Here is a 19179-nt window from a genome sequence, read left to right as displayed (position 1 = left end):
ATATATGGTCGACTTGGCTTTATTTTTTTTTATTGTTTGACCAATTGTTTTGACTGTTGACCGATATGTCTAACATATATTGTCATATATCGGTGATATTTTCGATACATAACGATATCTCCAACGTATTCTGATATATCGGTTTTTGGGGGTCCAATATGTCAGTCAATATGGGAAAATTGAGCCTTATTGACACTCCCCCCTTCCTCACGTACATTATGCTTGATCTACAAGTGAACTCTTTCCAGAGGATCGAGTATGTTGTCGATTAGATTATTGAGAGTATGAGACTAAAGAACATAGATTGCGTAAGCAACCGACACAATATCCAAACCATATATGCTCAGTGATCAATATGCATTTCGAAAATATCTTATGCCAAATCAACCTCAACTATTCCAAGTTGATAAAAAGTTCAGAGTTTTCTGTTAGTGCTCTGTCTGTGGAATATCTACTTTTTAAAGTTTTTTGTGGACCTTCGCCACCAACCTCTTAATGAATAAGGTACAGATCAGGAATATCTTATTTTATATATATTCAAAACAAGTTTTGAAGGTCAAGGTCTGAAAATTGTTTTGATTACATCCAAATATGAAATATCCATCAAAATTACAAAATTTTTAATAATCTGTTTGATCTCCAGAAAAATTATCTCCTAAACTTATATAAGATCAAAGTTCCTGTCTAAATGTCTCCTTCCACGCAATTTTATAACTAAGTGCTTAGGAGTTACTAGTTAGGACCTAAGTTTCTAAATAAACCACGCCCCCTTAGAACAGATTAATATTGTATTAACTATTCACAAATAATGCAGTACCAAAAAAAAAAAATGTATTAGTCGGCAATGTCCATTTACGAAAGAGTGACCTTAAAACTTTAAAAGTAAAGGAAGAAAAACAAAATCACCTACGTAGGTAAAATTTCTATGATCACATCAGGTCGGATATTAATTCTTGAATCTGCTATTGAATATCATAGCTACTGAGTAATCGAGTGGCAAAGCATAGTAGTATTCCGACCAGTTAGTTATAGCTCAGTGGCGTGTCAATTAAGAAATGTAGACAAAGCAGTGAAAGCACTGATGTACTTAACCAAACAAAGTACACAAACTTTTGAAGACAAATCTACTTTTACTTGCGATCGATTAAAGATTGACATTTTTTTTGTCTTATGTGATTTTCCAACTTATATTTCACAGGAACAACAATTTTAACTGGCGAAATTTTTTCCGCCATTATTCTCGGAGAGAAAAATAATAACCCGGAAAGGAATAATAACAAAATAAAATTTAGCTCTTCTTGCCTTCCTCTCCACCATCTTCTAAATAAGCCTTCTTTCTCCTTTCAGCATTTGCAAGCAAACAAATCACAAGAAAGCAAGTAGCATAAATCCCATGAATCTTCCAATTAGTCCTGGGTGGTTGATGCAACACTGCTCTATGAAACACTGTCACATAATAATGCAACCCAACAGCAAAGCCCACAAAAGTCTGACCCAAGCCCAAAACCTTTAGTCCAAGCCCAGTTTCAGTAGAAAAAACTAAAACCATGTACATCAACAGCATCAAAAGATAGAATACGTAGGCAAGTGTTTGAAAGGCTTGCAAACAAATGTAGCTGGACTGAGAACTTGCATAAAAGAATTTCAAAGGTTCAAGTCCAGTAACAATAGAAGCAAAAGAGAGGATGGAGAAATATATTGATAAGTAAACTTGAACGAATATCAATATTTTTTGAAGAGAAAAGTAAGCTTTGATTCTATTGAAAATGAGAGAAACTAGGAGAAGGGGCAGGAACATGAACACACAAGAAACTATAGAAGCGATGGTTGGTGCATACTGTTTACCAACTAAAGGTCTAAAACCTTCTGAAATCTCTTTATTGGCTTGGTTAATATAAGCTCTAGAAGTTAATGAGATTCTTTCAAGGTCCGGTAAGAGTGTCTGTTGAAATTTTGAGGGTAAATCTCTGAACTCAGATACTAAATCATCATCATCTTCAATTTCCATCCAATTTGGCTTGGTGGTTTTTTGGACTTTTGGTTGTTGTTTGGGTTTCTTCTCTGTTATTTTTATGGCTTCTTGGTTATTTTGAGACTTGGGCTTTTTCTCTGTTTGAGTAATAATGACTTTAGTCTTGTTTTTGGGTAGATCTATGGATTTCTTAGTGGTAGTTATAGTGTTGAGTTTGGTGGAATTTGAACTCCTTGAAGTTGCATTGAGCTTCTTGAAAGTGGTTTTGGGAAGAGTACTAGTAGTAGTAGTGTTTGTTGATGTTTTTTTTGATAACTTTGTTGAATTTGTGGTGGTGGGCTTGATGAGTTTGGTTTGGTTTTTGGAAACCAAGCTGGTTTTCTTCTTGGGTTGTACTTGTAGTTCTTCTTCTAGATCTTCTATATCTAAAGCTAACATTCTCCTTCTACCCATGAACTGTTTTCTTTGTGGTTGAGATTGTGAGAGAGTAGTAACAAGTAGAGAAGCAAAGAGAAACAAAACTAGGTAAAGAAGAGATGTTTTTCTGACACACAGGTAACGCAATGAAGCCATTTTTAGTATTGCTACGGACACAGATCCAAATGTAAGAGAAGAAATACTAGATTGGATCTGGGGAGATTTAGAGAAGAGAATAGAGTGGATTGACTATTGAGAGAGAAAGAGGGAGTGTTTTTATATGTGGTTAGATTATGATGTGAAGTGATGGAGAGAATTTAATGAAGGAAAGAAGAAGATGAGGTAGTTTGTCACTTTGTCACATGGTGCAAGTAGACAACAAAATATAAGAGTGAACGCGGTTTTTCACCCATCTCAATTCTCAAGCTGCTATCTAGTTACCAAAAAAAAATTCTTTCTAAAGTATAAGTTGAGCTGTCTCAACTCTTTGCCAAGTTGGGGAAACAATTTTGCTGCTAAGGCTGTGCTCGAGGAGTTGAGGGCGGGGATACTTAATTTCAGTTAACAAGTTTCAAACTGCATTGCTGCAGGAGTGCAGGTTGAGTTAAGAGTGGACTATTATTATGTATGTTTTTGGTAGATTGTTATTATGTCTTGGTATAATCTCCACCGCCAAGTTTGATCAAATTCTGTTGTTATTTGTCAAGATATAGACAAATCCTCAAAATACATAATTAGCACTAGGGATATTTGCTAAATTTATAGGCAAATGATAAGGAGAGATCATTCTCTCTAAATTTAGTGCGCACTTCATATCGGCCATTGGATGACATGATCATACGGTTTGGTGTGGTTTGTCAGTTGTGGGCCATGCAACAACTTTGATCTCGAGAAGGAATTTCTCCATCCAACAGCTATTTGCCTTGATCTCTCCAAAATTTAGAGAGAATGATCTCTCCTTATCACGACTCAAATTTATATATATGAATTAGAATACGTGTCTAGGAGAGCCATAGTCAATACTCTCATTCATTGGAAATAATAATAATAATAATAATAATAATAATAATATTACTAGCGAACTTACGCTGCAAAAAGCAACCATCTTGCAATGAAAACTACAAATGTTACGAAGAACAATTGTAAATCATATGGGTGGGATATGTATTTTTTTTGGCAAAAGAGTACAACAATAATGGTTATTCTCTATGTGTCCTTTTACACTATACATGCCCGATATTTTCACGACAACGAGTTGCTACGAGATTTCATATTCTACTGCAGCAAATTGCCGCGGGATCCCACATTCCACGGTAGCAGATTGTCGTGAGTTTCCACATCCCACAGCAGTGAGTTGCCATGAATGACTTTTTTTTCACTACAAATTTTGAACACCACGCATGCGGATACCGTAATATCCCAAAACCTACAGCAAACAGATGTCGTGATTTCTCAAAAACCATGATAACTCAATGCCACAAGTATATAAAAATTTCAGAAGTTTGTTGCCGTAGTAATATATGGAGGGGGTGCAGAAGTGTACGTAAACTTATACAATTAATAGAGGAGTGTCAATATGTGGGAATTTGTAAAAAGGGCGCCAATCCCATTAGTAGAGTGTAAATACTGCCCCCGTGGCAAAATGTTATTTCTTCTTCAATCATTCAATTGACCTGTGTTTTTTGTTAACTCCAAAGCTGATATTCTGAGAATGGGACATGCTCATGCAGGTTATTGATTACTGGCAGTGATGCTGAAGTCAATAGTTCCGAGTTCAGACCCAAAGTTGAAATAGTTGACTTATTATACAAGAGTACAAGTCTTCCCATTTCACTCGTTTTCCTCAGTTTTTAGTGTCGTTAGCACTTAGAAGTCGCAGGATGAAATGATAAAATATGGTGAACCGGATCATGCTTCTGTTCCTGCTCCCCTACCGGCCTCTTCAGTCTTCACAAGTCACAACCATGGACCTGGGACCCATTTTCTAAATCGGGATTTTGCATCATGTTTCTTTTCAGAGAGACGCACACATGTTCCATTTCCACTCTCCAGTTAGTTGGTGAATTGCACCCACGCCACCTCTACAGTTCCTATCTTGTGATCCTAGCTGACAGCGTAATTGATAATCGACGTCTCAAGAGTCAAGACAAGAAGTATGTTTTTCAAAGGGAACAAGTATGCAACTCTGTAGGTAAGTTGCCGACTCGCGAGAGTTATCCCAAAATAAACTCAGTAAAAATAAATTAAGATAGTACACTTTGGACTGTTATTTGGATTAAAAAACTGAAGATAAGAAAATAGTTTTTCTCTCTAAGAACCAGTGTTATCAGACCCGGTAAACTGGCAATTTGACCCGGTGAACTGCTCACCAAACCAGATTGGGTCACATTGTAGATCATTTAAGTAGTTGACCCAGGCCAAATCCGGTTAATTTGTAAACCGTTTTAATCCGGACGGTTTAGTCTGAATTGTCGGTTCATAATTAACTTTAGAAATTATAAAATTTTAATTTGGTGGTACTAAGACTTGACTTTGGGTGATTATTAATCAAGTTAGGATCTCTACCATTACACTACAACAGTTTTTCTTGTTAGTTATTAACTATATAAAAAATATAAATAACATCTAATAGTAAATTAGTAAAAAAATATTTTAATTTTGAAAAACATAATCTGTATAGACTCGAATTTTGGTTTATTGGAAAATGAAATGACTCTAAGACCATCTGGACTACTAATAAAATTGTGAAAATACATATACTAAGTGAATTATATAATATTTTCAACTTAAATATTGATTCACTGGTCAAACCAGTGATCCAGTTTCTTTGCCGGGTCAGTGTCTGGAGTGGGTCTGATAACTATGCTAAGAACAAATATGAGTGGCCACTTGGTGTAATTCAAAGAAAGAAATGAAAAGATGCCAAAGACCCCAACCACTTTGAACCTCACTTTATTTATAGGTTCATGTGTAGTGTTTAGATGGAAAATCTCACATGTGATGACATGGATCACATGTTTGTGTGCCACGTGGAAATGTCTTATTGATTTTGGTTCAATTATACCTCATATATATACCCTTCATGAGACTATGCGAGGCATTCAAGTACTTTATTGTTAATGCTGAAAATGAAAGCACATGATAATTCTAAATTCTTTTAACGTATTCAAAATGAAATGAGAAATTAAAACAGCTCCATTTCCTTTGGGCTTGTTTGTATCTTTACTTCTTTATTTGGTTCCATGATGTTACTAAAAAAATTCTCAATGTATTATACTATTATTATCTGAGGTTTATGAACATCTAATCATCTTAACTAAGATGTCTCACCGACACAAACTTGGAAGTTTGAACGTACATTTTTTTTAACTAAAGCATCTTCATGTGCCAGATTTGGTACGCAGCCTTAATTCACAGTTTCATAACTTCACATATATATATATATATATCAGTATGTAATGGCTTAGTGGGGTTATCAGTAATTACTTATGTAGTTATGTACAATGTACTGTACATGCCTCATACATGCTCCTCAATTCTCATTGAGACTGAGATTGCCAGAAAAAAAACAGCTTTAGACTCGGATTGAAAAAGGCCAAGAGGCAAAGCCCATTACTGTAGCTCAGAATTGCAGGCCTCCAAGAAAAAAGTACCCCATCTGCCAAAGTGTCAAACTCAAAAGCTTGCACACACTCTACCAGTCTACCTATGCTGGAAAGAGGCAGAAAGCTCTAAAGTCCCACTCTAAATTAGGGTTGGGAATAGTACGGGATCAACTCGAATCCGACCCATATCCGAATTCATTTTTATCCGAATAGACCATATCCGAATCTAAATTATCCGACCCGAATATCCGAACTATTTTAACAAGATTCATATTTTGATGCCTAAAAATAATTTATATCATAATATATATGAAAATTATTAAAATAGTGTATTTTTTTATGTGTTTTTAGTGGATATGGATATTCGAAATCCGACCCGAATCCGAATAGATCCGGATATAGTAATGAGTTTTGAGTGAGAATCTGACCCGAACCCGCTCCATTTCCTGCCCTACTCTAAACTCTAAAGTCTACAAGGAGCGGAAAATAGAGAAAAATTGGTGGGGGAAATTTGGTGGTACCGTACCATAACTCCATAACCCTGGAATCTGGAATGTTGTTTGTTTACACATGAAGTTTCGCATTATAGAGTATCAAATTTATCCACTTCAATATTCATTAGGCCATTAGGGACAACCGGACAAGTGCACAAGGAGTTGGTGAAAGCATATTTCAAAATCTTTATGACCATTTAGATTTTGATATGTCGCTGAGATCGGCAGAGAGATTGCAATTCGGTAAGCCAACATGGAGGAAAAGTTGATGCGGATTGAATGCCGGCTTACAATATTTTGGTGCCAATCTTAACAAATTGGGATACATAGATACCATTCGCTGTATTTTATACTACTAGTATTTGCCCGCGCCGCACGGACACGATATCCCTACACGCCGCGTTTTGACCTCCAATGCGCATCCCCCCCGCGCCAAGATCCAATGCCCCTTCTACTCATGTTCGAGGGCCCACATCCCATAAAAGTTGACTCATGTTTTCAGAGCCCAATATCTCATAAAAGTTCAGCCCAAAAATAGTCCACACTTTTTGGGGTGGGGTGGGTGAGATGAGAATTTTTTTTAAATTCACACCAAAAAATTTGTTAACTCACCCCAAAAAAATAATCTAATGGCTATAGTGAAAGGGTGGCACGACCAAATATCACCTTATTAGGTGGAATTTATCGTCCCACTCCTCTCTTCTTTGTTATATTGATTGGAATTTGGTCGAGCACAAGTGACAAACCCGGCATTTATTATTACTCAATTTTCATGTTCAGTATATAGTTGCTATTCATTGAAACACGTCCACTCGGCCACTCTACAAGTCACATCTTCATATCATAGATTGAATCATCAATTCATCATTGAATTTGGAACGAAGAATTGAGTATAGTGGAAGTAGAAACTAGAAAGTCATGGCGACAGTCAGCAGTTATGTTCCAACAGTTGTTCTTTCCACTCAACTCACAACTTACTCTAAACGCCCACACTTTTGTTTCTTCAAACGATGGAAAACACCAAGTTCCAGAAGAAGACTTCTCTTTGCTACAAAAGTTCAAGCTACTGCTTCTTCTTCAATTGCCACCACCATTGAAGTCGACCAAGGTCTTGAGTTTGATTCCCACCTTAACGGGGTAAAGGGACGTAAGGGTTATGGAATAAAAGTTCTAACTTACAAAGGCTTTAAGTATACTTTGACAGTTTGACCATATCTCAATCCGTATGATACTAATACATCAACTAAATGCCATGTAAAAGTCTGGTGCTTCTGTATAGGTTAATACATATGCATTCCAATAAATCCTTCAGAACCAGAAGGTACTGATTTATCATACATTGATTCCAAACGAAGTAATGAGCAATCATGTGAATCGTAAGCACATTTAGAAAGAACTCATAGAGGTAATTAATGAAACAAACTAAAACCAATAACACTTAAAAATGTAATATTTTACATAGGTTGTAAGAGAACTGGGAAAAATCACCTGCCTTAATAAATTATTGACAACGCAAACTGTTCCATATGATCATTGAAGAGGAAATAGTGAGTTAGAATAGGGAATGACGTCCCATTCTCTGCTAAACATGCGACTGCCATCGGAATACTGTACCAGATGAGAGACCAAACCAACTTTCTTGATTACGCATTGTGGTTGACTGATATTTATGGAGTAAATCATACAGTCTATACCAATGAACAGAAAGACTTGCTCACCTAAGCGGTGAATGCATATAGCTCTAAACCATGGAAACATTATCTGCTCTGTAGCATCTTTATATCTGGATGGTTCAATTACAAAAGAGAAACTCTCTGCCATCATAGATAAATCTATCCTCACTTCGTATCCTATGTAACGTATGTAACGGTATCCATGCCAAGACTCGTATGTACATATTTGCTCAATCAGGTAGACCTTATCTACAAGTCCTCCCAAATAGTGCCATGACCGATACTTACAGACGGGTGACTTGGGGGGCAGCTTCCACGACACAAGTACCTCCAGTTGCACATTATAGTAATGCAAATATTCCCCATCTCCATCGGGAGGCCAGAACAACGAGTCATTCACCAGGATACCTGCGGAGATGGTAGAAACATTTGGAACTCGATAATACCTCCTAGAGATTCCCCACGAATGGCTCTCAGATGAATATACTACAATATGAGAACTGGAGTATTCAAAACCTTCGCTTGTGGTGACCTCAATTTCATAAACAGCAACAACTTTGTAGTGAAGCGATTTTGAGGGATCAAAGACCAAGTTCATACCAAAGTTCTTCACCACTTCTGACCCTTTTGTTGGCACATAAGATGGAAGTTTGATGTACTCTTTAGTCAATGGATTACATACAAAACCTCTCCTGTACTTTGGTTCAAAAACTGGCTACTATTATACAGTAAAAGGCCGTTGCAAGAGTGCAAGATTTTGAAAGCTCCTTTGGACATAACAATATCCCAATTTACGACAAAATCAAAGGCTGGATTGGGAATAAGTGACGGAGCACGCCATCGATCATCACGGTTAAGCAAGAGAGATAACGGTTCACCAGCTTTTAAAGAATTAGCAGCTTTATGATCCTGTAAAAGGATACTAGGGAGGAAGCGTGAAAGACTATAGCGGTGGAAATACAAAGTATGTCGGCGACGAAAAGAAGGATTGGTGATGATTCTGTGCCACTTTTTGCAGACCATTTTGAATCTAAGAACATATATTGGTGGTAGATGTAACATAATTTCCCCCACTAGATCATCATTGTGGAATACTTCCATCGCATTCAAACCAGGTTCTCCCATATGTTTCTTCTTAGAACTATGATACTTCCGACAAGAAAAGGCTACTGGGTTGTACTTTGATCTCCAATCAACAAAAACACACACTAGCATTACTCGGAGAAAGTAACCAAACATGGCAAATATGAACCCGAGCCATGTCAGGAATAACTCTCCTTCAGATGCGGAGCATTGCGTACCAGCCGACATCTCTAGGTGAAAACTTTGCAGATCTGTTGTTAAAGATGATGATGCTTCCATGTTTCGTTATGCTTCAAAAGGTTGAAGACAAACAAACGAAGCCAATAAATTCAGCAAATACCCATAAATTACAAAAAAAAACATCGGAAAATTAGGAAAAAAACATATCGAAATTTGAATTTAAAAAATAAAAAAAAAAATTAACAATAATAAACCAAAAATAGTAACAAAACAATAATCATAATAATAATAATAATTTTTTACTAATTTAAAATTTTTGACCTCGCAATATTCTATGATGACTCTTGGTCACACTTTTTAAAACAGTTTTGCCCATATTATTTTCCTATATTTACAATAATACTCTTGCTGTCTTTAATCATTTAGTTTGGGTATAAAAACATGTGAGTCAGCACATGAATAATAATAATAACTGGAAAAACAATGTATTAGACATTAAAAAACAACAAAAGGAAGGAGAGTTACCTCGAGAGAGGAGTTGTAAATAAATTGATAAATTGAAGCGAGTAGAAGGGGGGTGTTTGTGAGAAAGTGGAAAAGCTACAAAATTAGATCGGATAAGTAAAACACTCCAACACTCCTTTGAGATATCTCCAACCCAAACCCAAGTGAAAATATAATAACCCATTAGTTGGGTTAGGTCGTGCTGCTCGGTTTTCGGGCCTTTTTCACTTTTGTCAAGAATAATACATTTTTTTTTCCTTTTAGATTCCTTAAAATACTGTAAGCATACCACATAATTTTTTTTCCACAAATAAACTAAGGTTAGGTAGACCCTCACCTGAATTGATATATCAATGTCTCTTTACATACACTTGACCCACTTACCTTCTCATTTACATAGGTTTGTAATTCATTATCTAGAGAAGGGCTAAAATGTAAAGTATAAAGACTATTATTTTCCATAACTAGACTAGCTAAATAATCTGTGACTCTGTTAACCTCTCGAAATACATGAGAAAAAGAAATTAAATGAAGCAAAATTTAGACTTCTTCAATTCAATAGAAGCAAGTATATCAAGGCAGTACCACGGGAGTTTCTCTACCTTGTTAATTGCGTTTATGGCTCTCAAAGAGCCTGATTCCAACTCGACTTCTTTGAATCCTTCCTGAATGCATCTGCCTAGGCATTAAAGACTATTAATATTGAGTAGTTGAGAATGCTCCCAGGAAGCCACGTCAGTCCCCTTTTTTTCTCAGACGTGGACACCTCAGTTTTTTCCAATAAATCAAAAACCATTAATACTGAGTAGTTGAGAATGCTTCTAGGAAACCACGCCAGTCCCCTTTTTTTTCTCAGAGGTGGACACCTCGGCTTTTTCAATATTTCAAGAAAAAAGAAATTCTATGCTCTCTTTTTCCAATTTCAATTGTTTGTAATCCAAACAAACACAAAAAAAATAAACAAAATCCTTCACCAGGAAAAAAAAAAAAACATCATAACCTAACCTAAAAAGGTCTCCGCACAGATATATCTTATGGTTTATACATGTTCTCCTCATTAGTGCATACAAAACAATATCTCTCTACAAAAGCTCTAAGCAAACTGTTAATCTCCAACAAAAACCCACGACAAAAACTGAAAAAGTTGTTTATCTCTTCTTCCTCAATCCCTAATAAATCCACTTCTTATTCACCGCCATTAGCACCACACTTGGTACACATTAGCCTCAAGCCATGGCCACCACCACAGTGGCTGCAACTACGCTTTTCTTGGGCACCCATTTACAAAAAGCCACTATCTAAAACTCTGGTAGGAATTGAAGTGTATTTTTTATGGTAGTACTGAATCAGAACAAGTTCTAGAAGCATGCACGCAACTGACTAATGAATTTTTCAAGGAGAATACGCACCTGTTGCGCCTTTTGATTGTTTTCCTTCCAAATCTGAAATTGGCATTGACAGTGACGTTGCTCATCCTATTAAGGTACTTTCCTCAAAGTCCGGATATCTATTGTAGATATTTGTTGTAATAGGGCGAGCTTTTGTTTTTGAGTCATTGAAACGAGTGGGATTTGTGTGCTTTTACAATAACACCATAAATTAGTCGTTAAGTTGTCTTTGCATTAAGTGATTGCTACATAACTATATGTTTATGTAGCACCGCTTTCGTGTGTCCTCACCCTGCGTCTATCTTTATGATCACGCTTTTTTAACGACCTCGGGCTTTGCATATCAAACTTCACAAGTAGCATGTCCGTGTATCCATTGTTGTATTTTCATCCCGTTGTTGGGTGATCTATTATGTGACATTGACTCGATAATGATATTTTGTTACAGGTTGATCGCGAGGGAAAGACAAAGTTTTAGCCAATGGGGCATTGAAGCATGAGGAAAAAGACATCAAAGAGCCAGAAGAGGAAAATGCTTTGGAAGGAGAATTCATAAAAGTGGAGAAGGAAGCATTAGATGTGAAAGACAGTCCCCATACAGATGAAGCCACAAGAGATTTTGAAATTAAACCATCTGTTGTACAAGATAGCTCAAGCACTTTTGGAAGCCCAAGAGAAAACAAAAGAACTCTGGGTTCTTTAAAATTCCTTAGTGGTGTTATTAACAATGCTACTTATCATGTTCTTTGTGCTGATTATATGAAGCGTCTTTTCCCAATTCTCAAAAGTGGTATGCCTCGAACACTCTCAATTACGGGATCGACATTGGTATTATCTTTTTTTTTTAATTATATGGGCTTAACCGTTGTTTGTTATGGTGTTGTTTCTTTGGGTTTTATTTCTCTTTTGTCGTTTATTCTTATGGATTTTATTTCAATACCCAAACTTCAGCCTTAACGTTGGCTTACATTGGGCGAAAAAGGAAAGAAAACAGATTGGACTCTATATTTTAATACTTTGTTCTGGAACTTGAATTTCTGGGATAATGCAAGTACTTTAGCTCATTATAGTCAATCCTCTCCCTCTAAGCGTAGCCTTTAGCTACCCATCTTGCCTTGTAACGTAACTCATTACTTAGAGATCCTTCTTTCAATGCAAACACCCATTTCCCGCCAATCGCCTTCTTACCCTTAAGTAACTTTACAAGCACCCAGATATCATTCTTATGAAGAGATTGCATCTCCTCATCATAGCTGTCTTCCACCTTTCTAACTTGGAGCACCGGATTGCTTCATAATATGAGGAAGGAACATCTTCATTAACAAGACTTTCAATAACGGGAAGTGCATAGGTAACATAATCATTTAGCCAATACAATGGGGGAACATTCCTCTTAGATTTACCCGGTTGCAATAGGCTCATGAACCAGAACTAAAGGACCAACATTCATCTGCTCCTCTAATGGAGTCATATTCTCTGCATCATCATTTGTTCCATCACCTATATTCACTATTTCTGTGTCTTCAATTGGAACATCAACTGACTGACTACCCATGGTTGCTAATCTACTAGATACAGAACCATCTGGACTAGGTGAAGACGCATCAATCTCCACCTGCTGCAATACCTCTTTGGCCATACTCTCCACCTGCAGAGAGTTAGTAGACTTCAACATAGAAGCCTCATCAAATGTCACATCTCTACTCAAAACAAATTTCTTATCTTTCGGATCCCATAGCTTATAACCTTTAACTCCACTTTTCAAACCCACAAAGATAGCTTTCTTTGCTCTAGGATCCAACTTACCATCTTTGACATGAAAGTAAGCAGGACACCCAAACACACGAAGGGAATCATAATCATGAGCAGGTTTACCAGACCAAACCTCCATAGGAGTTTTACCTCCAATTGCAGTCGAAGGCAACCTATTAACAAGGTAGCATGCATAACTCACAGCCTCAGCCCAAAATATTTTGCCCAATCCAGCATTGGACAACATACACCGCACTTTATCCATTAAAGTACGGTTCATGCTTCGGCTACCCCATTATTGCGGCATTACCTTTCACGCGTGAAGTGCCTTTTTATTCCCTCATTCGACATACTTGCAAGAACGGATCACTCGTATATTTACCACCATTATCAGTTCGGAGTCTTTTGATATTTCTGCCAGTCTGAGTTTTAATCAACTTCTTTCACTTCACAAAGATATTTAGGACTTCATCCTTGTTTCTCATGGTATATACCCACAAACGCCTAGAGTAATCATCAACAAAGGTCACATAATAATGTTTGTTCCCTCCAAGAGATGCACTCCTGGAAGGACCCCAAACATCCGAATGAACATAATCAAGGGTTCCACGCGTACGATGGATAGCGGTGCCAAACTTTACCCTTGTCTGCTTGCCCAAAACATAATGCTCACAAAAATCCAACTTACAAGTCTTAGCACCTTTCAACAGTCCTTGCTTTATTAATGTTTGCATGGACTTCTCACCTGCATGTGCAAGACGCATATGCCATAATCTGGTAGCCTCCTTAGCAACTGCCCTTGAATGCTCATTAACAACTACTTCTCCACTAACTGTACCACCCTTCAAATAGTACAAGTTATTCTGACGTATGTCTTTCATGATAACCATTACTCGTAAACTATCTTTAGAACACCATCATCAATGACTACCTTGTAGCCCTTAGCTTCTAAAGTACCAACAGAGATAAGATTCTTCTTCAAAGGGAACATATCGAACATCCTTTATTTCCTTAAGCTGTTTCATCATACATCTTGAGGCGAATATTACCCATCCCCATAATCGACAAGGTTGATCATTCCCCATCAACACATCACCACTTTCAAGCTCCTTGAAACTTGTAAACCACTCTCTTACGAGACAAACATGATAGTTAGCTTTTCGTATTCAAAATCCAATCGCGATCAATGAAACAAATACCGATGTAACAGAAAAGAGAAATTTGAACTATCGGAATCATTACCTCCTTGAGCAATGTTGACATTAGGTGATTACGCTTTCGGTATCTTTACGCTTTCGTGTTTTAACTTCTTGCAGATCTTTCTTCCAATGTCCAACCTCATGACAAAAGTACACTCATCACGGGCTAGATTTCACCCTCTCGACTTGGAACGAGATTTACTTCTTCCACCACCAGAGTTTGGGTGGTTATTAGACCTCCCTCTTACCACAAAAGCAGTGCTCGTCGACTCTTTTGACTCCTTTTCATTGTTGTTCATCATATCCCAACTTGTCAATGCATCGCACCTTTAATAGTTTAAAGCTTTCTTCCTAACATAATGGTGGTTTTATATGCCCATACTCCTTCTTGGGAAGAGATCTCAACAAATGGAAAGCTTTGTTTTCATCCTTCGTTTCTTCTTCAATGTTCAACAAGTTGGTAAGTAACTTGTTAAACTCGTTCATATGCTGGGACAATGAAATACCTCATTTCTTTCTCATATCATATAACTTTGATTTTATAAAGACACGACCTTCTATTGTCTTATCTAAGTACTTCTCTTCAAGAATTCTCCAGATTTTCTTGGCCGAAGTCTCATTGAGAATAAGGTACTTCACATCCATCCTAGCCAAACACGATCTTATGATACCACAAAGCCTATTTTTCTTAACCCAAACACTCTCCTCTATATCCGATGGTTTTTCGTCTAACACATCATCCAAGTCTTGTTGGCAAAGTGCATCTATAACTTCACAACGCCACATACTAAAATTGTTAGATCCATCAAATTTCTCCACATCAATCCTTGCATGGTTAATATTCAAAGTCGTAGGAGATGATTTCTTCTTAGACGTCGTAGAAGTAGTACCCGATTGAGGATCCGTCGTCATACTTTCTCAAACTTTCATATACCACAAAACAATCAATAAACCAACAAAATAAGCCCTAGATAGAACTTTGGCTCTGATACCAATTTGTTACGTAAACGAATGCAGAAGCGTGACAATTGGACAAAGAAAATTGAATGTGTTGATAGAAATCGACAAAAACAAATAAATTAAAATACTTACCAATGTAAAACGAATAACCAATAGAAGTGGAGACGAGATTTATGTGGTTTGGCGTTAGCCTAATCCACCAAGCAAAATAAAATAATTTTATTAATCAAGAGATAAACAAATAGAGTACAATCACTTGCAAACGAATCTCGAAAAATTCACAAACTCTCTCTCACAAATTGAACATAACAAATTTCACAAACCGGTCTCGTATTTATAGAGATCGTGAGTATCAAATTGGAATTCTATTTAAAATAGGAAACCAAAACCAAAACCAATATGAATTTGGTAACCGTATGCCAACAGCAAGTATATATAAAAATTACATACATTTGTTGCCATGGTAATGGAGGAGTGTACGGCAACTTATACTATTAATAGAAGGGTGTCATGGAAATTTGTCGAAGGTTGCCAATCCTGTTATTAATAGGGGTGTAAATGTGTAAATACTGCGCCGGGCAAAATGTCATTTCTTCTTCAATCATTCAATTGACTTGTGTTTTTGTTAACTCCAAAGCTGATATTCTGAGAATGGGACATGCTCACGCAGGTTATTGATTACTGGCAGTGATGCTAATCGAAGTCAACAGTTCAGACCCAAAGTTGAAATAGTTGACCTATAAGTCTTCCCATTTCACTCATTTTGCTCAGTTTTTAGTGTCGTTAGAGCATTTGCAATGCAGGTGATAGTTTTTAGCACTTTTAAAAGTCGCAAGGTGAAGGATGAAAGGTGATCGGACGGGAATATGACATAAAAATGAACCGGATCATGCGAAATTTAAAAAAAATCGAAAAAAAACTGAAAAATTGCGAGGGCGGAATCTAACATCCCGTCCGAAAAAAAACCCATTTTTTAAAAAAACACGAGGCGGAATCCAACGGTCCGGGTTAACAAGTCTGATCAGTCGGGAAAACTATCCGAAGTTTATCACCAATTGCACAACACTTTTATGGAAAGTAGGGACCCACTTTTTCTGCATTGCAAATGCTCTTAGCACTTTAAAAGTCGCGAGGATGAAATGATAGAATATGGTGAACCGGATCATGCTTTTCTTTTTACCAGGCCTCTTTGATCTTCACAATTCACAACCATGGACTGGGACCCATTTTTCGGGGATTTTGCATCATGTTTCTTTTCAGAGAGGGAATTCAAGTGCTACAGGAGGGAATTTGTTTTGTTTTTCTTTGCTTGCTAGTTTGGCATCGTCAGATATTTGGAGGGAACACCCAAATGCAGAAAACACTTCATTGTGTTTAGATGACTTAAGTTTTTTACCTCCTTTCTCTTCAGTTTGGTTATATCGTTCACCTATTTTTGCTGCTTCAGTCCTAACTTTTGATGCTTGGAGCTTTTATAAATATAGACTTATAAATAAAAAATGAATTTAGGTTTCGAACAAAAAAAAGAGAGACGCGCACATTTTCCACTTCCACTCTCCAGTAAGTTGGTGAATTGCACCCACGCCACCTCTACAGTTCCTATCTTGTGATCCTAGCTGACAACGTAATTGATAATCGACGTCTCAAGAGTCAAGACAAGAAGTATGTTTTTTAAAGGGAACATGTATGCAACTCTGTGGGTAAGTTGTTGACTCGCGCGTGTTAACCCAAAATAAACTCAGTAAAAATAAATTAAGAGAGTACAGTTTGGACTGTTATTTGGATAAAAAAATGAAGATAAGAAAATAGTTTCCCTCTCTAAGAACAAGTACGAGTGGGCACCTGGTGTGTGAAAAAATTCAAAGAAAGAAATGAAAAGATTCCCAAAGACGGAAAGACCCCAGCTACTTTGAACCTCACTTTATTAATAGGTTCATGTGCAGTGTTTAGATGGAAAATCTCACATGTGATGACATGGATCACATGTTTGTGGGCCACGTGGAAATGTCTTATTGATTTTGGTTCATACATACCCCATATATATACCCTTCATGAGATTATGCGAGGCATTCAAAGTATTTTATTGTTAATGCTGAAAATGAAAGCACATGATAATTCTAAATTCTTTTAACGTATTCAAAATGAAATGAGAAATTAAAACAGCTCCATTTCCTTTGTGCTTGTTTGCATTTTTACTTCTCTGTGTGGTTCCATGATGTTATTGGAAAAATTCACAATGTATTATACTATAGTGGCGAAGCCATAAATTTATTCAAGAGTGAGCTAATTAACACTACAAATTTTCAGCACAATTCAATTAGTGTACACGTATCTTTTTTATTTTTTTATTTTTTTTCTTTAGTTTAACATTTGTCAAATTTTCTTTTTAGTTTTTTTCTTATGCAAAAAAACAATTGTACTGTTAGTTTAGTTTGTCAATTTTCAAATTCAAAATCATATTAAAGTTTACGTAATAAAAAATTTTAATTTGAAAGAACAATCGTAACTCGCACCTAATACATTCCCTAAGGAATAAACAAAATCATCAATTGCATAGGTTAGTTCATCAAATTGTTTGTTTTGTTAATTGATAAGGTGCATTTAAATATCTATACTCTTTTACTCCTTTTTATTGCTCTTATTTTTTGTTGTTCTTTTGTTAAAATATAATGCCACATGGCCTATGATGGTTAGAGGAGCATGCAAACATTCATATGACAAACTTACAATAACACTAGTGTGAAGTGTACGTGAAAGTGTGAAACCCATGTGCACTTGTGTTTCAAATGTGTCAGGTTCAAATCAAACAACTAATAAATTTCAAAATTACTTTTAAAACCCTAGCCTATCTAACTAGAGACACTTATATTTTACTCTTTGTAGGCATAATTAACAATTCAAAGCATAATGGATAAGCCTTAAGGAAAGTGAAAATTTACAGAATTACCAATACTAATTGCTTTTCTACCAAAACTCTAGTCCCCTGGCTCTGCCACTATACTATTATCTGAAATTTATGAACATCTAAATATCTTAACTAAGATGTCTCACCGACACAGACTTGGAAGTTTGAATGTACATTTTTTTAAACTAAAGCATCATATCTTCATGTGCCAGATTTGGTACGCAGCCTTAATTCACAGTTTCATTACTTCATATATATATCAGTATGTAGTGGCCTAGTGGGGTTATCAGTAATCACTTATGTAGTTATGTACATCAGTACATGCCTCATGCATGCTCCTCAAATCTCATTGAGACTGAGATTGCCGGGAAAAAAAAGCTTTAGACTCGGATTAAAAAAGCCCAAGAGACAAAAGCCCATTACTGTAGGTCAGAATTGCTGGGCTCCAAGAAAAAAGTGCCCCATCTATCAAACTCACAAAAGCTTGCACACACTCTACTAGTCTACTTGTGCTGGAAAGAGGCAGAAGTTCTAAAGTCTATCTAGGAGTAGATTCAGCCACTAGTGGCATTTTTTGGGTGTGGTGTTCTTTATAAATAGAGAAAAATTGGTGGGGGAAATTTGGTGGTACCCACCAAATTGACGGAGAAAGAGAAAATTGATTGGTGTTTAATTTTCTCTTTAATATGCCCCGTCAAACTCCTTTAGTTTTCTATGCCACATGGACATCTCGAGATATTCACATCTCTTTATCAATGATGGGTAAAAGTTGCGCTCTAATTTTAGGAGAGAATGATCTCTACAGATCACGAGTCTTTATTCACTTTATTCAATTATAAGAAGAATCCTAGAAGGGCAATAAGGTAATTATAGGATTAACAAAAGGAAATAACAATATTATCCTTGCTTACACCACACCTCCAAAATTTTCACAAAATTTTCACAACTATAGTGAGAATATAATCAACAAAAAAAATAGTATGAAAAAAAATAACTAATAAAAAACATTCCAATAAACCAACATTTTATTTTATTTCTCTTTTTGCC

At 36.4% G+C, this 19179-nt stretch overlaps 1 protein-coding gene and 1 long non-coding RNA gene across 2 annotated transcripts; both read right to left on the bottom strand.

Moving 5' to 3' along the window:
• Positions 1-1110: 1110 nt before the first annotated feature.
• On the bottom strand, positions 1111-3092 carry LOC147524135 (cell wall integrity/stress response component-like protein). The gene has a single exon (XM_086602086.1). It carries the CDS (start codon positions 2543-2545, stop codon positions 1289-1291), a length of 1257 nt encoding a protein of 418 aa, XP_086458212.1. The 5' UTR covers positions 2546-3092; the 3' UTR covers positions 1111-1288.
• Positions 3093-7873: 4781 nt separating this feature from the next.
• LOC147524134 (uncharacterized) lies at positions 7874-10090 on the bottom strand. The gene is made up of 2 exons (XR_015196880.1): positions 9950-10090; positions 7874-9534 (listed from the first exon to the last, which is right to left on the bottom strand). It is a non-coding gene; the product is annotated as an uncharacterized LOC147524134 (long non-coding RNA).
• Between the last annotated feature and the right edge of the window lie 9089 nt (positions 10091-19179).

The sequence above is a fragment of the Coptis chinensis genome, chromosome 1 (assembly GCF_015680905.1).
Source record: "Coptis chinensis isolate HL-2020 chromosome 1, ASM1568090v1, whole genome shotgun sequence".
NCBI classification, from domain to species: domain Eukaryota; kingdom Viridiplantae; phylum Streptophyta; class Magnoliopsida; order Ranunculales; family Ranunculaceae; genus Coptis; species Coptis chinensis.
This window is presented reverse-complemented; position numbering and strand designations above follow the sequence as displayed.